The sequence below is a fragment of the Anguilla rostrata genome, chromosome 13 (genome assembly GCF_018555375.3).
Source record: "Anguilla rostrata isolate EN2019 chromosome 13, ASM1855537v3, whole genome shotgun sequence".
NCBI classification, from domain to species: domain Eukaryota; kingdom Metazoa; phylum Chordata; class Actinopteri; order Anguilliformes; family Anguillidae; genus Anguilla; species Anguilla rostrata.
In genome coordinates, this window is record NC_057945.1 from 25,896,911 (window position 1) to 25,924,305 (window position 27,395).

General features: G+C 40.7%; 1 protein-coding gene across 1 annotated transcript; it reads right to left on the minus strand.

Annotated features, from left to right (window-relative positions):
- Window positions 1-3,293: 3,293 nt before the first annotated feature.
- ccdc3b (coiled-coil domain containing 3b) lies at window positions 3,294-17,279 on the minus strand. Its single transcript, XM_064305547.1, has 3 exons — window positions 16,265-17,279; window positions 9,246-9,420; window positions 3,294-5,100 (listed from the first exon to the last, which is right to left on the minus strand). Exons 1-3 carry the CDS (start codon window positions 16,618-16,620, stop codon window positions 4,804-4,806), a joined length of 828 nt encoding a protein of 275 aa, XP_064161617.1. The 5' UTR covers window positions 16,621-17,279; the 3' UTR covers window positions 3,294-4,803.
- Window positions 17,280-27,395: the final 10,116 nt, after the last annotated feature.

The following is a 27,395-nucleotide window of genomic DNA, read 5'->3' on the forward strand; positions in this document are numbered from 1 at the left end:
CAGGGAAGGCTTATTGGGTCAAAAAGCTTATTCAGTGTTTTCCATTGGACTCATATTGCGCATCGGTGTCTAATACTCTGGAATGTGAAAATATGACATTGGCATGCCACTGGCAGCAATAAAGCACAGACCTCTAAATTACGCTGTCATTAATTAAAAACCAAAGGGGCGGAAAAGAACATTGGCCGCTTCCTTACATATCTGAGTAATTACTAACAAAACCAGATGCAACCAAAGCCTGGATCCATTTCAGCACTGCCTTTCGACAACTGCCATGTTGGGCTGGTGGTTGGAATGCTTTCACTATATCTCTGCTTGGACTATAAATTCACATGTCTTTAATAGGAACTGCCAGAGACTTGCACAACAGGATGAAAGTCTGTAGGAGGAAAGACAAGTAAACATGTCTTTGGATGAAGTTGCGTTGACATTCTCAGTTTCCTGGCTGAACTCTCAAATGTCTTCTGTTTCACTGTGTCAAAAGACTTTGTTGTATTTACTGTAAGTGGCTGTCATGACCCCATAACCAATCTGAAAGGCTTTGATGGTAACAGACTTGTTGATATTTTAAGTAAATATGATATATGTGTTATGAGATGATAAATATGAATAGGAAATGAACTTTTTAAAATCAATTTTGTATCCTTTTTGTATTTTCTCAAAAGTTAGGATGGATCTGTCTCATCACTGCAAAATCTTACAACAATCCAGGAGAGCACAGACTGTTGTCATCCTCTTCTTTCTTCCCCTCTGCAGTCCATCAGGTGAGTTGCACACTTACTGAAGAAGCTGGAGGTGTAGACCTCAGGTGCAGCTGGCATAGGTACACTAAAGTTACTTGATCGATCAGAGGGCCAAAGACTGTGGAGCATGCCATTGGAAACAAGTTCATTATCACAAAGAACCACTCACGGCAGTCTGAAATGTATACACTTTTCATTTAAAAAAATTATGGAAAAATTTGTAATTAGCAGGAGGCCTCAGCATTTCAATATATTGTCTGACATCTGCACTGCAGCTTGGCTATATTCTCAATTTCACACAGTGTAGATATCATCCTTGGATCGCTGCCATAGGGCAGTGACAGATTCCTGAGAAGCAATCATGTGATGTACAACCTTTTTTTGACAGGGAGTTAGGAAAGTTATTCTTTTGCGGTTTTCTCTTTGACGATAACATATACACAGAGAGGTGAAAATGTCTCCCACACATACCTGTCTGGTTTTCTGAGTAGTTCTGCTTTTTGTGCTATCAGGAAGCTCAAACATGTTATGAATGTGCTCAGAATGTGGGTATTAAAGTTTATTTTCTACCTCCCCCCCTACCCCTCAGTCCTCTCTGCCATGATCTGAAGTGCTACCATATGGAAGACATCGGGTTCAATGCTCTTCTGGAAACTGCATTGAAAATTTTATGTGGAGAATGATTTGCCAAAACCATTTCAGATATGAATATTTTGTATGGCAGCTCAACCCATTGGTGTAGACCAGACTGTTTGGAGAGCGGTCCTGACCTTTAATGATTTCTCTTACTCTGCTGTACTTATTCACAGCAAAGTATGGGCTCAGTAGCTTTATTTTATGTTGGCACAGTTATACATGCCAACGATTATTAATCACATAATGCACAATGTACTACTGTACATTAAAGTACAGTATTCTATTTATGCTCATATACAGTATGTGCGTCTGTTCACCATGATCTGAAATGCTCTGTCAGAACCTAGAAGCCATGTAGAGATGAACTATAATAACCCTGCACTAGTCTGAACTGTTACCTTTGTGCACATTTGCATGGCTGCCTTCTTGCTTGAAAAATGATGTCCTAATTTTTGTAAGTGTCCTTGTCTTAAAATTCTTCCCTGCACATTTCCTCTGCATAAATGAAATTTGGCTCTTACAAATTAAAGCAGGATGAAAAATGGATTTGGATATCTCCCCTGCTAAGTTGCATGTGGTGGTGAAGTCCAGGCTGTCTGTTTTTGACAGTGGGAAGACTGCCCCATGAGGAACATTAAACATGTGTGCATGTCAAAGATCATCTCTTCCACAGAAGTTTCATGTGGGTCTTTCTCCTTTACTGACCGAGCAGAGGAGCACAGAACTGCTTGGAAATAATTTGGTGATGTTCTTTTCAGTTAGAAAAACATTTGGGATCACAAAAAGGGCAATTGCTTAAACACTGTAACCTTTGTATGAGGAAGTTCACAGTGTTCACAAGGCATGGCGACCTCTGTGTTCCCACTAAAAGGAATCCATCGTGTATTCAGTGAGCACAGGAACAGTAGTACCCAAGGAGAACAGCTGCTTCATTAACCATGATTCAATGCGTTTCAACATGGCCTGCACTGTGTACTGCTATTTCCCAGCTAATTTTCTCTTACGCTGCCCTCAGCACATTCATATTTGAGTAATTTCCTTAGCTTTAGGGGAAACACATCCTCTTGTACACATTGTGTATAAATACGATCAACCAAAGAGGAAGAGCAGGAAGTACTGTATATATACTGATTTTCAAATGCCAGGAACATGAACACTGACACTGGTCATCTCTGTTGCCAGTTATGCTCCACAGTACTGTGTTCAGCTTGAACTCCACTTCCTAAAATACCTGGCCTGATTCACTATTTATAATAATGACTTTAATTTTGAATATAACAAGAGGTGAAAGAGCTGGGGGGGCACTGAAAATAACCACACTCAACCTGTAATAGTACATTCATAAAGCAGACTGACTACTTTATAACAATCTCTCAGATGAGAGACCAGACAAATCTAAACTAGAGATTAGCAGTGAGGTCATAAATGACAGCCTACATACTCTTTTTGAGGACTAATGCGGAAAGAAGCCTGTTTGCCACCAGAAAGCCAGAGGCAAGACTTTGGCTTCAAAATCTGGCATTTTTTACTGACACTGGGTGAGAGTCGCAATCTAAATGAGGATAAGGTGGGGACCCAGTGGCCTGGAACACAGATTGGATCTGCGCTGTGAGAGAGGCTTGGCCTTGGGGGTGCACTACTTCATGCTTTTGATTTGGTGTGGGACATTGGGGAAGAGTTGGACCTGGATCAGTAATCCCCAGAGACAGACAGAGCCTGTATATCTGATTGAGATTGTGTGTCTGGCAGACAGCAGGTCAGCACCACCACAGTATACAGTACCTGGTACTGACTGGGAGCCCCAGTATATTTTCACCATTTATGTTTATGAGATGACAAATTAATAATTTGAAGAATGTGGAATGTGGAAACGTGCTAATGCAGTGAGTAGAAATTCAGAATTGTACCAACCACTTGATAAAAAATGAAAGTTTATTTTTGATACTTTAATACAAAAATTCTGATTATTATGTTATGTGTTCTACTGCACTGAAAGCAATAAAAATGCACTTCATCTGCTCATACAGAAGGTCTAAAAGTGTAATAGCTTTGAAGTGCAAAATACTTTCCAAATTTGAATGACCCATCATGCATTGTAACAGTGCACATGCTGCCGTTAAATGGGAAGCTAAAAGAATAAAACAGCCAAAAATACATCACAGTGATCAGAAGCACTAGCAATTTGTTCTGAACAGAAACAGAAATAGATACAACTGTAACACGATTTATCTAATGAATAATGGTTGTGTTTTTTAATGGGTGCTCAGCACTCTGTTTTCAAACATAAAAATGTATTTTTCATGTACCATATGCATGTAAGTCAACCTCCCGCCTCAAAAAAAGTTTATATATATATATATCCCATAATATATATATTAAAAATACCTACGTAGAAATGATTTAACCCAAAAGCCTCTTTTTTGGACTTTGACATTTGAATTGTAGTGACTGTATTATGCATCAGTTCCAGTGTAAAATGTTTCCTCAGGACAGCACTTTCTTGAACAACAGCGAGTGCCTGAAAGTTGCCGTAACACTATACACAGCAGCCAAGAAGTTGCAGGTTTCAGCCTTGGCTGTGTCAGAGGAAGCTATCCCAGGGGCAAAATGTGTTGAAGAAGATGTGGCTAGCAGAGAGACATCACCTCATCGTGCTCTGAGAAATCCCTGTCAGCAAGCTCACATTTCGTCTTGGCGAGGAATTTGTGTAATGTTGCCACAGTGAAGTGATTTACTGGCCTCCACTTGAGTCTCAACACCTAAGTTCACTGAGCTAGAGGAGAGACCGGCATTGGACACCATGCAGCCATTTATGCTTGTGATACATACAAGGAAATCAGTGATGGATGACTGCAACATCTCCATCATGCATTTCTTTAATGAGAGGAAAGTTAAGTTACCAGTGTGTCAGAATAAGCTAGAGGCCTTGCTTGACACAACAATTAGAAATCACATTTTATTCTAAGCCCATAACTTCATAAAAAGCTCCTGTTACTTTCTCTATATTAACTGTGGAAGAGAGTAATGTGGATTTACAGCAATTTAAAGCACACTTCTAGAAGACATAAAATATGTATGTAACGTATGAAGTTATAGAAGTGGTTACACTGAGTGACATAATTGCAAATGCACTGGGACAGTTGAGGAAGGGGACTTTATATAGGGGGGCCATATATGCTTTCTGTGTGCAAATACCTTTTTTGCAGTGCAAATTGTATCAATAATAAGGTAGAAGACAAAATGTCAATGGTACTATGGACAGACAAGTCCAGGAATCATCTCTTGGCACGTAAAACAAACCTAGCTGATTTATAACTGTTTGCTGCAGATATGTGGAGCCTGTCTGCATGTTATTGCTCTACCTTTCCCAAGCTTAGCGGTGGGTCCAGCACTGTCCCTGGATTAGGCCATTCCTGTAACAGGCTCAGTTCTTCAGCGTCTTGGCAAAGGTGTTCCTGAGAGGCTTCTTCTGGTCCTGGGTGGTTTCCTGCTGTGGGTGGGGGGCCTGGTCTGGCTGTGGGAGAGCAGGATCTTGGATGTTCTTGAGGTTCACGGTGTGCTCTTTGGTCTCACGCTTGGCCTGCCTCAGGAGTCGCTTCATGTTCTTCACCTTGTCCCGCAGGTGGTTGTTAGCCTTCTCCAGGAAGCGCACCTTCTGAGAGAGGGTCTTGACCCTCTCCTCCTCTTCAAACAGGGCCTTTTGCACTGCTGAGCACAGTAGCTACATACAGAAACAGGAAGGGGGTGGTGAATGGATACACCATTATACAAAATCAACTGTCAACAAGTGAGTTTATATGTACAAATAACACGTATGCAAAATGTAAAACGTCTGTCAATAGGCATTTATTGAGAAAAATAAAACTTTTATCAGAGTATAATTACTTATCCTTTGATAGGCAATTACACACTGATATTCTTTGGACAAGTTGTCCCATAATGAATGGCTCTCTTTTCAGGATATACTTACTTGGAATCTTAAAAACCTTTGTGAATGAGCTTGTTTATTGATTGTCCCGTTAGTAATGACAGATTGACTGTTTTTTCTTGGTGTATATTTTTAGCAGACTGTTTACAACTTTATAACCAAAGTAAGGACTTTTCTCTGACTGAGGGTCAGAGAAATACAGGCTAAATACAGGTTCTGTGTGTATAAAATATAATAAACAGAGAAAATGACAGGAAACATGTCTCACTGCCTTTTCTGAAATATTTCTAAATGTGCAGACATAGATGGCATAGCAGGGTGTCAGTGGGGTGTGGGAAAATGATTGCATTCTTTAGAAAGGTAATGGGAGAGCACTTTGTGTGGAGGATCTGGCTTATGTTTTTAATTCTGTTTTAATGTTTCTTTGTGGCCATGTGTGTAAACAGCTTTTATTTCCTGAGCAATTTATCATTCCCGCTGGTTTTGATAAGCAGCAAAAACCACAAGCACAGGGGCTTAGACTAATGCACTGAAATTATGGAACCTTCCTGGGCCTGTCCAGCAACAGCACCACCTCATATTTCTTCTTAGCATGGCTGTATTTTTTTACGCAATTGCAGTTAAGTGTTTTCCTCCTAATATGCGTGCCTGTGGCCGGGGGTTACACGGGCTGTATGATTAGCGCATGAAAATCCAAAGTCAATGAGGAAATAACGAGTCAACAGCAAAAGGGTGCCTGGTAACCATGGTGATCGTTCACAGCAGCGTGCTTTGAGAACATCCAGAGAAATTTTGTGGGCTGCCACCGCGACGCTATGATGCAAAGCCATAATCTTTTCCAGTAAAGGCCAGATCTTAATACTGCCCACAGATGACGTGGCGCACTGTAAATGCCTATTTGACCAAGCACACATTTCCATGACAGACCTCTGTGTTTCCACATAACACAGTGTGCCATGTAGAGTTCACTGTACAAAATATTTAAATATTATACAAAATATAAAAATAAAATAATGAATTCTGTAACCATGTGCTAAGTCACTGGAAATTAAAATGCTTCTTTCATGCACTCCGTAGTGTCATGTCCTTTGTAGACAGTACAGGCATTTCACTATAACTGATTGGTATAGGCAGGTAACTGATGAACATAATAAAACAATATTGACAGAAATAAAAGGGGACAGAATTAATATGAAAAGCAATGATAAGCAATCAACTTGTACAAGTTGTCACACAGAATCCCAGTGAACATTTTTGTGGTGAAATGCTGTCTAGACGTTCAGGTGAAAACCCCAGTTATATTTAGTTGAAAAGTGAAAGTTTTCTAGCTGACTAGGATGTATCCAGGGTATATCCAGGTAAAACATGAGCTATATTGGGGTTAACCTTGTCCGTTTATGTCAAAATGTCTCTCAACCTAGATTTCCATCCCTCTAGACATCTAGATTCGACTGCTCGCTGGTATGTGCGACAGTTAACTGAAGGTTCTGCGGAAAGTGTCTGCTGTAAGTGGAGCAGACAACTGATGGGGCCTTTAGAATGTGTGAGGGACCTTCACCTAACAGATGTGGCAGCATCTCATCTTATTGGTTCTGTCTCATCTCGTTGTTCCTGTCTCTGTGCTTTTATATAACAGAACAAGCACCCTTATTAACTACATTCTCAGTTAATTAGCTCTGAACATTCTGTGGCTCTCTGTGCTAACCATGAACATATCTATCCCAAGGATACTGGAGCTGCATTTCTAATACGAGGGACATGCATGCAGTGCTAGAGAGTTGCAAATCCCATACAACAGGAAAAAGATGAGCAGAGTACATATTCTATATACTGGAGATACATGTCTCTATACTGGAGATACATGTCTCACGTTAGATTTCAGATGCTTGCAAGGCAACCCCCCATTTATGGAAAAAACCAATACAAATGAGGTTTGACAGACATATGAGGGTTTCCCTTGAAGTGTAGCAGATCACTTACATATCCAGGCTAGCCCGGTAAAAAACTTTAAGGTTGACTTTAAGGTACACACATCACCATTTTCGTATGTAAATGCAATTATGTTGCACATGTAAAACTGATGTCATCACATGATAAATGCATTTATAACGTTTCCCATTCTGTTGCAGTAATTATGAGCATGTTCTCCAGCTGTCCAGGGGTTGAACTTGAGTACGCCATTGAGCTCTAGGTAAGGGTTCTGCTGCCATGGAGCTGTATTACCTCTGATTAAATCTTTGAAAATAAATGCAGTCATTTATGTAAATGCAAACCTTTCTGGTCCTATTACCATGAGAGTTCTTTCATGTGCAGTCAACCTTTGATTGGAAGCAGAAGCTGACGTTACTGAGCGTTACTGAGTGAGCAAAGCAAAAATAGGCAGCTGATTTTGTTTATTTCAACACAAATACATACGTCCAAGGCATGGACTCCAGTGTTGACAATGCAATAGGACACTGGGCCTTTAAAGTGAACCATGATAAATGCAGCTACATACTGACCTCACAGAACTGTACTGAAGCGTACCAAGGGGTCAGAAGCATATTCACAAGTGATCCAAAATCAAGGTATGTCATTTACATTATGCTCATGTATACTGTGAGCATGGTATGAATTATACAAAAATGCTTTAGCTAATTAGTGCTTTGGAGATGCAAACTGTTCTTGATTTCCTACTCTGTATGTTCTAGAGAAACAAGACTCCAACCACTAACCCGAAAAGGAAACACTTAAAATGAACAACACTGAACTAGGCCAATGACAACCACCCAGTACCCTAAACCAGAAAAAATTATCAACACCCACAACCTAACACTATGGCAATTAACAGCACAGGACACTAAACACTATCCACATGGACAAATACCAGCATATATAACCCTGCAACACAGAAGTGACAAGTACATGAAACTACATCAGTACTTCTGTAAAATTATTACCATCTGGGATACTATAGTAAAATAATAACCTCCATCGTTACCTTATAATGTACAGCAACAAAGCCTACCCAGAGCCTAAAGTACAGAAGTGACCCCAAGGCATACCTATGCAGTATCTGAAAATATTAATATAAACTCTGCAGTAGATAAACAACAACCCACAATGTGTATCTGTTTCATGTTGAAAGGTGAGTTTGGAAGGCATGGGGAATCACCAGTACTTCAGAACACCCCTTAAGCACTGCCTCTCCACTGACTAGCATCCATATCCTGGTCTAAAAACCAACCAAAAAAAAGCACTGGTCAATGGAGTTCTCTCCCTGCCAAATAGTTTCAGACCTTTTAGCCACCCAAATTCCTAATGTCCGAAGCCAATAAGAACACATTACAGTACGTGTGTGTGAAGTTTCTAAACAGCCTTTTGAAGACTGTGGTTTTCTTAAATGAAAGCCACCTTCGGTGGAATGTTCTTTTATGGTGGGCCCTGATAGCTAGAACACAGCTGGAGTTTCAATCGTGATCCATCTCATGATAACAGACCAGATTGAGAATAATAGATTGCCTGATTGAGAATAATAGAGGTCTCACCAGGTGTGCATAGCAACATGCCTCACCACCCCTCCTAAACCTCCCCAAACCCCCTACCCTGGCCACACACAGGTAGCTGAAAATAAACCCTAAATGAAAGTCCTCTCGCAGGTCCTTATGTCTATAGAGGGAGGTCTAGATCAAGGTGTGATATGTCAGTTTGAGGGAAACCATGCAGAACTAAACAAAGCTGTGAATATAAATAGCCTATTTGTTATACTGCACTCCATTCCCTGTCTGTGTGCTCTTGCTTCCACATCACCCATGGGAAGGCCAGAGAACTGGCCGCATTTATTTATTTATTTATTTATTTATATTTGCTACAGAATTAACTATTCAGCTACAGACACTCACAGACCTCTGGTTGTAAATGTCTGTAGGGGTGGTTCTGTTTGGGTGGGCGGGTCTTACCCGGCTGTCCTCCTGGGCCTCCCACTCTGGGCTGTATGTGTGCACCTGGGTTCCTGGTGTGCAGTTGGAAAACTGGAAGAGGCTGGAAAACATGCGGTGGTTCTCTGGCGTATCGGGAAAGATGGGGTCCTGGAAATTCACACCATGAGGGATGATGTTGTAGTTCTCGTCCATCCTGGAGAATGAGCAGGAATCATTGTGTTACCAAATAGCTGAGTCTTCAGTGTGTTTATAATACCTTTTCATTTAAATATTTTTTCAATTTATTTTGATTAAACCATAGAGGGTCAAGCCAAAAGGCAGCAACATGCATTTTGTATGAGACAACAATGTTTCTTAATCTCCTGCTGACATTAAGATGCAATTAAAATTTTAGTTAAAATGAGATTAAGATACCTTTATGTACACAATGATTAGAGAACATCCTACCGCCATCTGCAGATGCAATAAATGTAATGATATGAGTTCATGAAAAAACCATAAAGAGGTAATACACAAAAAATGTGCAGGAAATAAAACAGCAAATTCCAGCAAACTTGCACTTACAACTTTTCTAAACAATTTCTTTACCAAATAGGTAAGGGGAAAACAAAATCAGAATGGACCTGCCTATTTCAGGGCCCATGGCCAGTGCCAATGTTTCCGAAATTATTTGGAAATGGCACCTTTCTGTTAATTTAAACCGTGGCTCCACTTTCTCCTCTCTCTACAGAGTCCAGGGGCATTCTGTTCCTGTCACTCACATCCTTGCTCCCTGATTCCCACAGTCCCCTCAAATGCTTCCCATGAACAGGGTAATGAATGGAGGTTTATCAAGGTTTCAGGGTGGCAGGAGAAATATTAATACTAACACCATGGTTACGCTGGAACAATAGGAGAAAGGGGGAAGCTCATTTCATCTATCTCTCATTAAGAGCCACCCTCTTTCATTCCCTCCGTGCTTTGGCTGACTGCCCAAGCCCGGCCCTTGGAAGTCAGGTTTTTTATTTATTTCTCAGCTCCATGATAGTTGACAAGTCTGACATGAATGCTGAATGCTAGACTTGAATGAATTCCCTTAAACTTGACAAGCAGGAATTCCTTTTGGGTTGTTCCACCCTGAAAATACGTCTGACAAATTAACAGAAGGCTAATTCCCAGCTCATTCTCTCTACTTTTATCCCTCCTGTCCATCGGCAAGACATTTCTGATTGCCACTCTATTGCCTCCCTTTGTTGGCTTTTTATTGTAAATTATTGTTGTTGCAGTTTTATAATAGACTAATATGCATTTTAATGTCTTTTTAAATGCTATATAAAGATATAAAGCACTTTGAGTTATATGACAAGGTGCTATTTAAATCAAAAGTATTATTATTATTATTATTATTATTGGCCACTGGCCTCCTCTGCATGTGTAATCAATGTTACAGAAATGAAATGACACTAATTCAGGCAGATAATCCACAAGATTTATATGCACCAGATAGTATTAGCTAAGATAATATCAGTTTATCATCTCTACTGAAAACCATCTGAAGCCAAGTTCTCAATGCTTTCCAGCTGATACATATGGCAGTGAATTTATAGAGTATTTATAGACCTTAGTAAATTGCTGAGCTTCTCTTGGTGTCCCTGCATCAAAGTACTTATATATAGGTAAGCAATTTGAAAATGACTTGCTGACTTATTTCTTTTTTTTTTTTCTTTTTTTTCTGGGCAATTAGTGTTGTATGTATCAATGTGTGGAAAAAAAAATTTAAATAAAAAAGAAAAAGAAAATTACTTGCTGTGTGTGAGTGTGTGTGTGTGTACATGCATGTGTGTGTGTTGGGCGAGCTGGGGGTGCCCCTTCTTTACAATTTCCCATCACACCTGGAACCAATTAGTAGTGTGAGTGTTGACTTTGGAACCTGACAGTACAGAGCCAATCCACCTGACTACCATAATTTTTCCCTTGAAAGACATCAAATTAATGTATTTTTCCTGTTCTGTTGTGCCCTGAGGTCCATTGCTGGCCCTTCTTAAAATAACAAGTATATTTTCTCCAACCCACACATATTAGCATTAACAAGCTGTATACCATGTAAGAAAGTCAGTGTGCTGGCCAATATAAATTGTGTAGAATGTGGTGTAGGAGCATTGACACAGGGGGTGGGCTATGTGTGTGTATGAAGAATGTATATGTGTAGGTGAGTATGTTAGTGAGCAAGGTGTGTTTGTTTCAGTAGTGCGCATGCGTGTGTGTGTGTGTGTGTGTCTCTAATAGGCTACACAGCCACACTGCCAAAAGTTGACCAGGAAAGTAAGCAGGGGTGCAGAGAGGGTAGTGTTGAGTGCAAAGTGTAAACCCTGAAAGTGGGTGAGTGGATTTGCACAACAATAATGAATGGCTGTTTTTTCCGGCTTCTGCTAACTGGCAGATGCATTATTATTTATTTAGCAGACACCCCTTCCCAGGGAGATTCTGCTAGGCTTTTCATTTTCCAGTTAAGTGCCTTGTTGACAGGTACAGCTACAACAGTGCCCCACCTGGGAAATAAAACCCTCTTTTGGCCCAGATACTTAACTGCTGCACTATGCTGCCACTTGACAAGATCCAGCTAAAGAGGAGAAGGTGATCTGGCAGTCGGGTGCAAAAAGTGGGACACTCCAATGCCTTTGCAGCTTTTTCAAGCCGGTCCCTGAAACCATGTCCACCCCGAGCACACAACACACAATCAGCCAGAGATTTTAATTGAATCCAGGCCCCCTTAGAGGAAAACAGATCATTTCTCCTGACATGTATTGTTGTTGCATTATTACATGCAGCAAATTCAAGGCCTTAAGAGATTCCTGCATGCAACCTGGGGTGCCTGACATTTCACTGTGCCTCACACAGCAGGGATGTAAAACTCATTAGCCAATCACATTGGCTCCAAAGTGTATTTTTGACCACAAGTAATAATATGTACATTTTTAGTAGGTGATACTTTCACTGTCCATCCTACATGTCCCATTACACAAAATACGATTAGGATTTTGTCGTTGCCAGTGGACTTCCACATTTTCCAGACTTCTTTTTTATTTCTTTTCTTTTTTTTTTTTGCTACCGTTTACTTTATTCTTTTCAGTTTATGGTGAAAACATAACTTTGATCAAGAGAGCTAGCATATATACGCAGTGAAATTGAGATTGAAATTTGATGCATCTGGAGTTAAATCTCAATATATATAATTTCTTCAATTTGCATCAGGGGTTAAATACATAAATAAATACATAATGGAACTGTGGAATTTTGTAAATACCAAAATAGGTTGAACCCTAACAAATTATCTGTGAATTGTGAAGCGGTTTGGACAAATCACAATGAAGCATTCAGTCGGTTCATAGTAGGTTCTCAATATAGCTCCATCCATTTTGGAGTTAAAGAAGCCTCACTTTCCCATGCTGTGAAGAGGTTTTGTGTGTTCTGGGGAAATGATGGTCTCCAAAATTTCACAATGGAATACCTGTCCATGTCCCCTAAGACTTTCTAGCTTCATGAGTCGAACAAACTGTAAGGCACTCAGCCCCACTTGAAAACTCAAAGGCTTTTCTGAAAATCTCTTGATGCCTGTATGGATACTGTTTAGACAAAGACATATTGCTTTACTTAAAGTTTCCACAGCAGTTTTTTTTAAGTTCTTTATTGGATGATTTGACTATGTCCACCCAAACTGGAACCAGATGGCTGCTTGGGTCACGGTTCATGGTTCTTGTACAGCCAAAATAGAGGGAGGGGAAAAACCTGCAACCACCAGAAAGTGCAAATTCCTCCATTTCACCCATGCTCATGGAGAAAGACCTCCCTCCTCATGGTGTAGTGGGAAAGCTCTAGAACATGTCGGAACATGTCAACCTGACAATACATGGACTGCAGCTGGCACAAAAACACAATGCTGACTATACACTAAACTACTGTGTCTATCTGTAAGTCCTACTCTGTCCTCCAATCTGTGAGGCCCACTGAAAGAGAGTGGTTTCATGATGTGGCATAGTGATTGCGTCGCAAGGCAAATTATAACCAGAAAGTTGTATGTTCAATTTCTACAGTGAAGCGTTGCCATCGCACTATTGAGCAAGATTCTTACACAGAATGGCTTCAATATTATATCTAACTAAGGGATCTCTTAGCATATGAATAATATACTAAGTGACTTGTGTGAACAGCTAATTAAAATGGTCCTTCCCCAATGCTGACTGAATGAGCATGCCTGTGCCCAAGTGTTCTTGTTTGACGAAGAGCCTAAAACTTTCCACAAGAAGTGTGAAAACTAAGTTCTTGTCAAAGGGACATTATAGTACAGTCAGGACTTTTAAGCAATTAATGGTCCAGTATGAAGCGACGAATAATGGTGCCAAGGTTTGCCAGACTAAAACTTTTTCCACTTACTGGAATAATCTATTCAGTCACAATTTATGATTAACAAATGTGAGTAGGTTTTTTCCCAGCTGCGCATTTTTGGAACATGATCTAGACTGGCGTTCCTTCCTTTGCTGTGGGATTTTCACAGGAAATGGGAACCATAAGAGACCCCCATAGAAACCGTTTGGCACTAACTCTGCTGATTCAGCACAACAGAGACAGGCAACCCCACAAGACATGAGGGAGCAAAGACTGCTGGAAGGCAAGGCTTCTTGTGATCTGTTTATGAGACAAGGATTTGAGAAACTCAGCGATTGTGGGACAGGGCCTGACTTAAACCTCACTCATTAGCAACATCTCTTCCAGCTGCTTGTAATATTTAGTCATTCTACAAGAAGAAAGAAAGTTCTTTTGTTCATGAAATTTTTTGTTTAATCTTATTCTGTGATGCATTATGCTTGTCGCAGATTATATTAACATCAGGGAGGTTACATGGATTATACCAGCGACTGCAGTCTGCCAGCTACGAAATTAGTCTCAGGTTTTGGTTGTTTACTTCCCACACAAAGCTAACAATAATTCGCCAGCACGATAACTGAGGGGGGGGGGGGGGGGGGGTAGGGGAAGCAATGATGCAAACTCTTTGTAGTGCTTGCACCTTGTGCTGTTTAAAGCATATCCAAAAGTAACTAGCTGAAAGCAAACAAAAATGTTTGAATTAGTTAGCAATAGGAATGCTCTCGCCCAGCAGGTGAATCCAGCTCTACGTTTCAGACAATGCTTTCCAGGGACGTCTCTGTGGAAGCCCCTTACATCATCACCTATTCCTCCCTTGTCATTCAAGCAGCATTTGTTTCAACATCGAGACGCAGGGTGCTGATGCTGACAGCATGGGTCCTGTTGAACAAGAGTCTTCAAAAACAAAGCGCAGACATCCAGCTATGCAGCCCTTCGCCAACATAGACTTCCCCGACTATCTGTACATGCTGAGGTTATTTTTTTTGGCACGGATATCACCATGTGTGGCTATGGAGTAAATGTAAATATTCTTTTCACTGGAATGCCAGTGAAGGATTTGCGGTGGCTGGTGTGGTGTATTTGTTTGAGAATTTAAAAAAGGTATATAGATATCAGAGATCACATATAGATATAAGCTGAACCGTATTAAATATTTGTGGGAATATATCCTCTAGTTGTTTTCTGGCAGTTGTAAAGGATACAAACATTACCCTGCGCCCTCACTGCGTGCTGATCAGAGATTGAACCCCTGGTTCAATGGTTGCCTTTGGGCACTTGGGCAGGAATTTTAGTCAACAGGAAAGTAGCATATGATTTTCATTGTTAGTTCCCTGACACTCGCAGTGGGAGATGCATATAAACCTGTCCTGTAAAGGAATCAAGCCATTCTTGCAAGGAGGTGAAGGAAGCACTGTGCTGCATCTGGAGGCTTCAGGCTTTCTAGACTTGCTCCGTATGAATCTGTCACAGCTGTCTAGTCAGTTCAGCTCTGAATGGGCCTAGACTACTCTGTAAGGTTGTCCAAAGGGTAACTCCAAAACATGGTGAAACTGATGCTCTGGCTTCTCTTGCTTCCACGACGGCGGCTCCCAGATCCAGACCTGCCTTAGTGACCTGGGCTGTGCCCTTTCCACACACAGCTAACTGTCCAGACTGAAAGAAGAATATATTTGTGCAGGACTGTGTTTCACTGGTTGAAGCCATTTCCATTGTCCAATGAATCTCTGGGCTCAAATGCAGATCTCCTTTTATGCAAGATGTAGAGTGTGTGTGGCCCTTGTATACTGTCCTGGATAATGGAGACCTCTACTTAAATAAATTATATAATAACACACATGAGTAACCAAGGCCACCTGTAAGAGAATCTCGTGCACCGACACCTTTTCTGTATCCCTCATGTACTGGCAAATTCTGCACATGCAGACACACGCAGACAGGCATGCACACACACACACACACACACACACAGACAGAGGATATTTTGGTTACTCCCACCCCTTGACCACAATTTTGGTCTGCAGCTTTCTGTTTTCCCCTGAAAATGTCCATAGGGATCAGACCTCTCAAGTCACTCTTTAATAATACTAAAAAAATATGCTTTTTCTAGATTTATATTTAAGCCTCAGGAGCAGGACTTAAAAAGGAAAAAAGCGGAGGCTAGGGCTTGCGATAAAATAGAAATAGCAATATTAAAGCTGAACATAAAAAAAGGCTTGCTTCATCGGTTTAATACTGAGAACAACATCACATAAAGTAAATAAAAACAAAATGCCGAGCAATGCCTGGTGGGCAAAAAAGATGTCATGCAGACCTCCTCAAAGGGAAGATACAACTTTAAATAGAATTATATCCGATCTGCATACAAAACTATGACGTGGAATGTGGTCAGAAAGTTACCTTCCCACACTAACATTGGCTGTTTCCGAAAATGTTCTGATCGGCACTGCAACTAAAGTTCGCATCACTCCGACACTGTTGCCTGAGTGACAGCTTTCTCATATGCAATTTTGCAAACAATCTATACTCACAGCAATACATGACATAATAGGACTTCTGCATTTACAGCAGACAGCGCTGCCCACTGCTACACATTAATTAAAGGAATCAGTCACCATGCACACGGTGCTCTGTCTTACCGCAAGAAGAAATAGTAAGCATTGTTCTCAATGACGCTGTACGAGTAGCAGGGAAAGTACCCCAGTCCGGTAACATTAAACCTGGAACCAGCGGGCACCTCCAGCATGCTTCCCCATGCCTGGTCGCACAGCAGCTCGATCTCTGCTGAGAAGAAAAGGTCCGTTTCGTACTGCCAGGGCAGGTAGTTGTACGCGCTGTATGAGTCCTTGTGGAGCGCCAGAACCTTAGCGAAAACGATGATCTCCGCGAGTTCTGCTCTGCACGCTTCAGTCTGGGGTCTCCAGTCGTGGGGAAGCTGGCATCCCCAAATTCCACTCAAACAGGTCGCCAGAATCAGTGCATAAACAGCGCCCATGTTGAACAGTGTAGTATATTATAGTGAATAAAGGTATGGACAATGTAAGAACTTTCGGGGGTGAACATATGTTGACTCAAATGCGCAAACTTAGCTGAACATAAACGAAAAAAGAAAAATAACATCCAATCAGCAGTGGCGAAATGTCGATGTTCTACTGCTGTTTGAAATAAAACACTCAAAATGATTCGTCATGCATCTTAAACAATGTCCCACAAATCCTGACTTAGTTGTATCTGGGTACTTTTGCGGTCCACCTTCATTCTCCCACAGTGTCCCTACGCGGCTCCACTATATCGCTCAGTCTGAATATGAAGCGCACTGGCATCTGCCCGAATAGGAGCGGGGAGCAGGATTGTTGACTGTTCAGGCACAACTTGAAACCCAACACGGGTAGTATTTTGTTCTGTTTGCCTTGTATTTTATGTTCGTGCTTGCTAGCCTCTCGAACGGTCTATCGAAGACCGTTTTAAAAACTACACCCCGCAGCCCCGTTAACTGGTGTCCCAACCTGTACAGTGCCTTAATATCGCGCTTTTTATTTATCCTTCAATTGCCCATACGAGCTACCAACAAGCTTTAGAGACACGATAGAAAATAACAGCTTTGTACTAGGAACACCTTTATGTTGCATGCATTTCTAAGCTTGGAAAAAAATATTTGTTTTCCAGTTGTCAAAGTGACAAACCCTCACATGTTCAGAGCAAGTTAGAGGTGGGTCGTAAAGTACGACCGCTTGGGTAACCACATCAAAGCGATATAACTTTTTTCAAACAAATCATGTTTTTGTTGTAAGGGGGAAACACATCTATTATTGTACCGAATATTGTCGTGTGTGTGTGTGTGTGCACCAAATATCTTCCCGGCACCATATAATAATAATAATAATAATAATATATATATTTTTTGTTTTACATATAAATGAACAAAATGAATGACACTGCTGCAGATGCAGTGATCTTGTTATCCTATGCTTTTGTGAACACGGTTATAATTATAATTTATTCATATATTGATTGTGCTGAGCTAGTGCTGAACTAGCTATAGTTGCTCCAAAGTTTTATTTATTTATTTATTTCTTTATTTTATTTTATTTTTTATTTATTTATTTTTTTCATATGTGATATTTCTACATTCTAAGGAGCTGTTAAAATATTGTCTTACTCCCTTGGGACAAAATCTGTCTTTTCTCCATGTACTAGCACATGATGTTAGATACATTCTTTCGGTGAAGTAGAATCTACATTTTTCCACCTTCCACCTTTTTTAAAGATCTATGAAAGCAATCGCTGCTGAACATATAGGGATATGTACATGGTCTTTCAAAACTGTGCTGTTGGTGAGACATGCTACAGCTGTCTGAAAAAGATACCAAGTTGCTCACACATGCATGAGTCATCGGGGACACCTCTAGTTCCTCATGCACCTGTCTCATGTCCCCTCAATGTCATATATGGACATAGATCCCTGGGTCGAGAGAGGGCATCAAATAGTATCATTGTGTATTTCGTGGCACTGTTGGTGTCCCCTTCAAAAAATCCTAAAGAAAATTTCCTTTGTTGTTCCCACAAACTAGAAATGTGATCTATGTCCTTACTGTCATATGTATTTTCTGTGAAGGATAGAATTAGTGATCTGTGAAAAAGCCCATTTTGAAAGCCCTTGGTCTTGATTTTCCAGACATCTTTGACATGTGACCTGCTACAGATCGATACACCCACCCCATATTATTCTAAAATGGTCTAATGTGAGGGTTTGCATTGGTGGAAACACTGCCATTGACCCATGGCAAGTGTCCTGCATTGTGTGTGAGGCAAACTCATTTGGATCCAGATCTCATGTATTTGAAGGTGGATTGTTTTGATTTGTAATTCAGGCTCATGTTCATGTCAAAGTACAACTGGAGTGATGTAAGGCTGAAGTCTGAGCCAAATTCCCCTTCCCCCAAGGGCTACCCTCCATATCACCTCCCCCACCCACTACCACACTGGCCCCAGATATGCATGCAGATCCCACAAGTTCTCTTTACTCTGAAATTCACCAGTTGGAATGCACAACTAACCCAACTGGGGCAGGGTGATTATACTGTAGGTGGCCCATGGGACACCCTGCCGCAGGCAAAACTGGCATGGTGCAGATTCAGAGAGTCTAGAGAGCAAATGCTTTGGCTGGATTTGTCACATAGGAGGGCCTTGTAGTGTAATTACAGTGAGATGAATGGGTACCTCTCCTAGCATGCCCCTGGTTCACTCTGAGGCAACATGGGCCTCCTATCAGCTGTTACCCCGACCTCCCCAGTTGATCATTTCCAGCACTGCAGCCTGGTAAGAAAATACAGGCCCCAGGTTAGATCCCAGTGAGCAAAAGCCGGAATCTAAACATCTAGAGAGGTGGAAATCTAGTTTGAGAGACCTTTTGACATAAACGGACATGGTTAACCCCGATATAAATCATGTTTTACCCGGAATACGGCCAGTCTAGAAAAACCTCAGTGAGCAAATTACCGAATCTAACAACGATCTGTAACCGGATAAAAACATGTTCCGAGTATGCCTTGTACATCACAAGGATTCATGCAGATACACCCATACCTCACATCACTGTTACACGACTAATACCTGGCTACATCAAAGTCGGAGAAATACTTACAACCAATCTTCAGCTGATGTTTGAGCCTGATTACTGCCTAGACAATTTTGCACTTTATCAAAAACTGATATACTAAACAAAAACTGTAGTAACTGAGACCTGTTATAACAACAGTGATGCTAAACCAATAGTAGCATCATGTGCAAGCATAACAACAAGTTTTTCAGGAGATTATGAAAATACATTTTTGCCTGATATTCTCAAACATGGCCGTGTCACTGGGTAATTACAAATAAGACTGCAGATACTGAAAGTCAGAATGTCACCTACACCAAAGGTCTTCTTTAAGTACTGCGATGAAGCACTTTTATAATAACAAAGCCTAGAATTTGACCTGTCCTCAACAAACAAGTGGTTCTCTGAACAAATTATACTGGAACAATTCTGGAAATCTGAAACGAGTGAATGCATAACCACAGTAGGCTCAGACATGAGAACACAGCTTTCTTCAGGGCATGTAACCTAACATTTTCTCAAGAACTACAAGGTTCAGTGAACATTATACTGACAGACATGGAAATGAAACCTTGAAAGCTGAACCCTCCAAAGGTACTTTAAAGAATCATCCGTGGCACTTAATAGAAATCTGTGAATGGTCAGGATAGGATCAATTGGGAGCCATGCGACGCTCAGCAGACCCCTCAAGGTTCATTAACACTGAGCCTTCACTGCAGGTAAATGACGGGGGGAGAATGCCCCCGCGCCCCCCATCCCCCCTTTAGGGGTATTTCACTGCTTGTGCTTTAACTGCAGGCCCAACTGGGGTTGACCATGAGGAAAGTTCACACACTCTACTCACTCTAGAGAATTTGTGACTATTTCAGCATGTCTGGTCAAATTATAGCAGGCAATATATACAATTCTGCTGGCTAATACGATTCATAAAAGGGCCACTGAACTGAGTGACATTCTACAAGCTTTCCATTGGCTCGATTATTGGGTAGGTCAATACTGAATAGCAACTCTCTTTCTATAGAACAAGAGTGATATACACATTGTTGTATACTGCAGATGTTAAGCGCATATGCTATGCTAATGGCCTGAGGGCAGCATTAAAGCATTAAATGCTCTGTTATTATGCAGGATCTGTATTTTCAAAGTGCATGACTTCGATTAATTCTCTGGCTTTTTATTGTTGACTTTGTAAAATGGGCAGCAGTCCTTCTTCTCTCACGGTCAAGCTCTGTGCTTGCTGGATTATTTTTTGTCGCTGGATGTTAAATAAGCAAATAGATTCCTGTCGCTCACATTGTGTGCGTACCCCGGTGTTTGATGTCCCTAAACACAATGGTGGCTGATGCACCAGCAGCGTCCCAATGGCTTTGATCATCCAGGCAATTCATTCTGTTTAATCACCAGCTAGAGGTCCTGGAGAACTGCATGATTGAAGTCCAGTATTTCTGTTACAGGAAAAATAAATTCACTCGTTTTTAGAACTGCAGCGGTTGATGTTCCCTGTAGTTGAATATCCCTTTGGCTTACAGTGAAATATATTTCCCTTTATGGATATAATTAGAGGTCGGAAATAATGCCTTAAAGCAGAATTCCATTCCACTCCAGTCAAGTGTGACGACATTACAGGGGATTCAAATGAGATTCAAAGCTACAGTTATGATGAAATCAGTCTCACCTTTCTTGTTGGATAAACATACATTTTCTATGTGCTGGTTGCATTTTTTGTGAAATTTAAGACTAGGTGACCAAAAATACCAGGTTAGTCATTGTGCTGGATTTATTGAAGAGCTTTTCTGCCCTCTTGAGGTAATAATGTTGAACAACCAGTAAAAATCCTTCAGTTGGGTTTAATACGTCCTCTATATTTGTGGGCAAGTATGCAATTGACACAGAAAACAATTATAGCCTGTATGAATATGAAATTTATTTCAAGTCACGGTCATTGCCTTATTTTTAAGGGATTCAAGGAAAGTGTGAAGATTCAAATTTGAAGACGAGTTCATAATATATTAATTATATTATTTGCTCAATACCTTGAAGGACAATGTTGTAGGTGAACATGAGATTAGAACAGCAATTAATATAATTTTATATATGAGTAAGTGTGTATAAGTGTATATTACATAGAAGTCAGTGGGAAAAGTCGCAGTCTGTACAATGAAAGAGGAGACAGCTGCTTTAGCAATATACTTAATCTGCATTGGTTAGTAGTTATACAGAACAATAAAAGTGAAATTCATAACAATCTAAGCTAAGTAAGGTAGGTATTAATTGAAGAAAATATTTTCATTGTGTAGAATTTTAGTTTTCTCATATATCATCTGCTTCTTGCACCGTAAAAAATGTCTTATTTAATTTGGACAGCAGGTGCTGCTGTGGGACAGCAGGATTGGAACAGCACACCCTGGTAGAAATCTTGTATAGCATTTTGTTTGTTTAGTAGCTTTTAGATATTGTGAAAAAACAAACAAAAATGAGTGGCGCGCATGGAATGCACAAAGCAAGTTCTGTCAAGAAACTCAAAATTGCAGCCGACCAATCGGTCGGCCCCATTAACCAGATACTCATGCATTTCCACAATCATCCAATTACATACATGCAACACTTTTCTCTTACCCATCCAATCACAGGCACACAGGACCAATGGAGCGCACTTTTAAACCAAAAGTCAGACCTCTCAGTGCTGCTGCTTGCCTGCGCTGCTTTCACATGCTTCACTGCTACTGCTCAGAATTTAGTAGGGGAGATGTATAGTACTCCCTGTTAGATAGGGTAGTGCATTCTGGTGCATGCACTAATACCTGAAGCAGATCCATTCATCACCAAACCAAAAAAAAAAAAAAAAATTCTTTTTACATATATTCATGTAAATATTTTAATACATGAGTTGTCCTGACTAGGATCCAGTGGGCCCTCGGTAAGATCTTGTCAAGACCCTTGTCAATAGCATTTTTGGGTCTTACAAAGATCTTTATGTGGGTTCTTACATAGATCTGTCCAATAAGGATCTTTTCTCAAGGATTCGTGCCATGTATGGAATACTGTACAATTCACACAGCCACAATTCATCTCAGCGGTGATTCTGATCCAATGACATCATCAGGATTCTGCAGAACCCCTTATAAAGTATGTGTTCCTAAAAAGTGAGGCATGTCTTATGCAACATAATGTGGAAAACCAATAACTTGGTATTTTGAGTGGAAACAGAAAGGACATAAGAGCAGTGGAAAATGTAGCCTACAATATGAATATCATTTTGAGTCAAGCTGAACAAGACCTTTATTTCTCATGTTCTCATGAAGAATGTCACATTCCCTCTGCCTTTTTTTGTTCTTCTATTTTGATGTAAATTAAATAATTTCAGTTACACAGTGAAGGGAGCTGCTGTGTTTTTTGAGTTGAAAGAAATCAGAACCAGTTTCTGAGGCCTGTGCAGAGAAACAGAACTCTCTCTGTATGATTCCCACGTGACTGAGCTGACCTCAGTTCATCATTTAAACTCCAATAAGGGTGTTGGTTCTGTTAGATTAGATGGCAAATATTGAAGGACGACAGCCAGCCAGCTTGACTGACCAATGACCTTTGTACAGTGCTTACAGATATTCACCTGTGGGGACCTTGATATGCATTGATTGCTTTAGTAGTACACAGTGACCTCCTGCTGGTGACAACTCAGAACCAGCATTATGTGCTGAGCCTAACAGGATTTATAGGCTGATCCATATTATTTTTGTCACTTACAGTTGATTAAATATCCAAGCCGCTTTTTCTTAGATATGTCCCTGTCAGCTCACCCATTAAAGAGCAAGGCAAGCACAAGGTGAAGAGTGGTAAATTCTTTCTTGTGTTGAAATGGGAGATTAATTATTCACCTGTGCCATAGGTCATATTGACGTGGATTAGGAGCCATATACTTTGGCTGCCTTCGACCAGAGATGTGTCAGTGGCAGCGCACTGCAAACACAGACTGCTCAGGATTTTAATAATGCTGGCTGTGCAATGCCTGAGTAGTTGTGTCGGTGAGGACATTTAGATCATGCCGTCTGGTTTTTAATGTGAGCCACAGGCCTGTTATCCTCTGCTACACCCCCCCGTTGTGGGTATGAGTGAAGCCTTTCACTCTTCCTTACGCACTCTTTATTTTACTTAATTTCTACATTTCAATCATCACACATCTCTCAAATTGACAAATATTTACCACTGATATTGTGATTGCCAAAATTTTGTTGGGCATAAAAATGTTTTTAATTCAATGTATAGTAAAAATGTACAGTTCCTTGTTCTCTGACTTGTTTTTTATGATTGTTGTCCTTGGAGCATTGCCCCTCTACCTCCGCCCCTGTCCTGGCCCCCCATTTCCCTCTGCAGACCTTGGTCTGTGTCCCAGATTGCTGAGCCATTCACTCTCCCACGGTATAGCTAACATCCCTCCATACTTCCCAGCCTAGCATTGCCCGAGATAGCAGGGAAGGAGGTATCCTGTGTCTTTACTGTGGTTCTCTGCGGTCACCTTGTGTGAACGAACATCCAGTGAACATGTTTTCATTGAGTGAAAGGGCACAATAGACTGGATTTGTTCTTTTATTTTGCACTCCGGGTCAGAGAAGGATTTAAGACTGCTGCTACTCTCCCCTGCATATCCCCATGCATATCTCTGATGGACCTTCCTTTTTGCAGCTTTGGTAGAATATGCCTGTTTCAAAATGTTATTATGTTTACCTCACAAATCACTGTTTGTCCAGTGGGTGGCAGCAAGCATACTCATCATTGTCATTCACCTAATCCACACAGATGTTACAATGCACAATACTGCTTCCAGCCACAGAATTACCCCTGGCTCCTTGATGAATAAGATCATCGTTGATAATCCTATCATTTTAACGAAGCTATAACATTACCTTTTTGTGCACCTACTGAATTTTAAGCAGGCTTCACGTTCCCATTGAGACACCCAGCATATGCCATTATCCACCCCCCTTGGGAACAGGGTTTGCTACTCCAGGAAGAAATATGCTGTAAAATGATACAGCCACTACACCACTAATGGCAGCATGTCCATGTCTGAGATACAATGGGACACTGAGCAGAAATCAAAACAACAACAGCACTGTGGGTTTCCATACCCCCTCCTGAGATTTTTACTTGCTTCTTGTCAGCCTACTTGACGAAGTACCCATAGCCAAACTTACTGTATGATTATTATGGGGAAATCTGTTGATCTCGTAAAACATAACATGCACACACACACACACCCACACACACACACACACACACACACACACACACACACACACACATTTCTAAATACATTTCATTCTGTTTTCAGATAACAGAGAAATGCTGAATAACAAGTGTCTGGTGTAAAAATAGCACTTTTTGCAAGCAGGTTTTATTCAACAGTTATACAGAGATTACACAATTCCCATTGTCACAGTCAGAGTTAAGTGTACATCCTACAGACTTATGTGTGCTTAATCATGTTCTCCTAAACCAAATGGCTGATGTAAAATGTGACTACTCCTGTCTTTCAGCACCATGACAGCTAAGGTGAGGACATGTGCAATGGAAAGAACTATTCAGCACCATTTCATTAAAGCACCAAAACTCACTTAACACTCACAGAACTAAGAAAACTAATTGTGTAAGCAAGGATACAATTTGACTGAAAAATCTTGTTTGAGCATTTGCCACAAATTGCTTATCGACACATTTTAAGGTGTGCTTTCAAATCCTGAATCCAAAAGCATTTATAATGCAGATAAAATGTGTTTTAAACCATTAATTTATGGCAGGCAATGTTAGGTATCTGTTGTGATTGTCCATTAATATATGAAATATAGTAATACAATAGGAATAACAGTGACCCCATACTCTCACTGGAACAGACAGACATCTCAAGTCATTTGTAACCATCAGCTCCAATTTCAGCAAAGCTAAGTGCCCAGGGGCTACATGCCTGAACCTTCCTCCTTCACAGCCTCACTATCTGGACTCTGAAACAAGGCACAGAAAACCACACACATCTTACAAAAGCAGGAAAAGCAAAATAAAAAGGCCAGAACAATAGGAAATGTAATCTGATGATGTTAGCACAATGGAAAACATAAAGGTTCTCAAATCCTTTATTCACACATAGAAGCCTAATTAAATTGTGATGGCATTACATCACGGATGTCTAGACAACATGGAGCTATTTAGTACAATATAAATATTTAATTATCACTGTAATCATAATCTTACGAAGGATATGTAAACTAAACAGGGTTCATATTATCTGAAAGTCTAAATTACGTCATTTATGAAACAGAGAAATAAAAACATAGAAAGCTAAAGTATTTCCTTTTTCATTTTGCTAAGTCTCACAGACCCACAGAACACAGAACCCAGTTTGGGAACCCATGAATTAGTATGCATGATTGCTTAGTAACTGACCATCCACATGCATGAATATGAGTTCTAGAATCTTACCAAGTTTGTTCCTGGTTGTGACCCTCCAGTCAATTGCATGGTAAAACTTGCAGCCTGTGAAATGAAAAAGAGTGTTTCAAATCAGGAATTTCATCATTCACAAAGTCTGTTTTCCAGAAATATTTCTCAGACGTTTCTACACATCGAACAACAGGAATATCACCATCGCACCGCTCCCCAGCAGTAGGAACATACTACAACTGTTCCTACCTGGGATAGATCCATTCAGTGTTTTTTTACCTCTCCTCCTGAGTTGTGTGTGGTTCTCTGCCCCTCTAGTGCATTATCCTGAATCAGAGGTGAGGAGGCCACCATGCGCTCTGTCCCCTGAGTGACGTGCTGTACTCACGTAGTCCGGAGGAGCCACCATCAGCTCCTCCGCCTCGCTGTCGCTGTCCCCGTCGCTGTCGCCATCGCTGTCCTCCGTGCTGACCTCCGAGGAGCGCTTCACTCGCTGTCCGTGATTCAGGAAGTCCGCCGCCGAAGATTTCCTCTGCAGAGCTGAAAAGCAGCCCGGGTTCCACATGAGTGTTCCGGGACCAGTCCACCAGTTTTAAGCTACACCTATTAATTAAAGCTACGCTTGTTAACAAATAGGTTCTGGGTTCTGTTTAGAATAAACAGAGGCATCGCCGATGGCACTCAATGATAGTTAGCGAGAGAGGTAGGAAGAGAGGAGGCGAGTGAGAGGACAGGTCTCTTACCGGCCTGTGTGCAGATGCAGGTGGTCAGCACCATTAGGAGCAGAGTCCTGGCCATGTCCAGATGCAACCCCATCTCCTCTGGCGTGTCTCAAAGCTGTTCCCCTTAAGCCCTAATACTTTGTACGTTACCTGTCACAAAGCCACGCCCCTGTACTCCACTCGCCCTGCAGGAGGATGGAAGGAGGCCAAATGAAGCATTCTTTTACAGCTACCCACTCTATTTACCTGTGCAGGGGCAAACAGGACTTTCTCTGTGGGGCAGGTTCAAGGTTTAGTTTGATTACCCCCAAACATGCTTTACACTCAAGATATTTATTTTTCTTGCTCTGCCGTGTGCTGTTAATTTCAGTATCACTAATCTGGCTGTTTTTACTCAATGTTTTAATGTTTTCACATTGGAATGAAAAAGCTGCAGTGTATTTATTTATGAGACATTTCACCAAGATAGAATAATGTTTCAGATAATCAGAGAAATAGAAAAATTGTGTGCTATAAAACAATTTATTCTAGAAGCAAAGGTACTTTGACACATCTCTAGCTACATCTTCAGATCCATTGTGATTGACAGTCACTCATTCAGCTAAAAGGATGATTGATAAACAAACTTCTTCTCATTTTAGTGCTTGCATTTGCAGTCCTTTTCCAAGTCTACCTAAAACATACAGGAAGACAGCAAAACACATTAAAAATTATTTTCTTCTTTTCTTATCCCATTGTCTTATTCCATGTGATTCACAGATATTAAAGAAAATCTGGTTAAATATCTTTCTTGAGCACATGCGTGTGTAACCTGCTATGTATAAGCCTACTTTTTTTCACTACAGCAAATAATTCAGAGATAATAGCTTATTGTAGCTATACACTGAATGTGGGTGACATTTTAGTTCTTGTGGTGGTTCTCAGGTAAAACATATGTCTCCAGGTAGTTGTGTTTGCTGACCACTATGCTGTCTAAATTCAGAGACGAGTTAAAATGGCATTAATGTTGATAGCATAACC

Coding starts and splice junctions, on each gene's coding strand:
- ccdc3b (XM_064305547.1), bottom strand. CDS start 16,620: ATGGGCGCTGTTTATGCACTGATTCTGGCGACCTGTTTGAGTGGAATT. Junction 9,421..16,264: donor GCTTACTATTTCTTCTTGCG/GTAAGACAGAGC, acceptor CTCATTCTCCAG/GATGGACGAGAACTACAACA. Junction 5,101..9,245: donor AGGCCCAGGAGGACAGCCGG/GTAAGACCCGCC, acceptor TTCTGTATGTAG/CTACTGTGCTCAGCAGTGCA.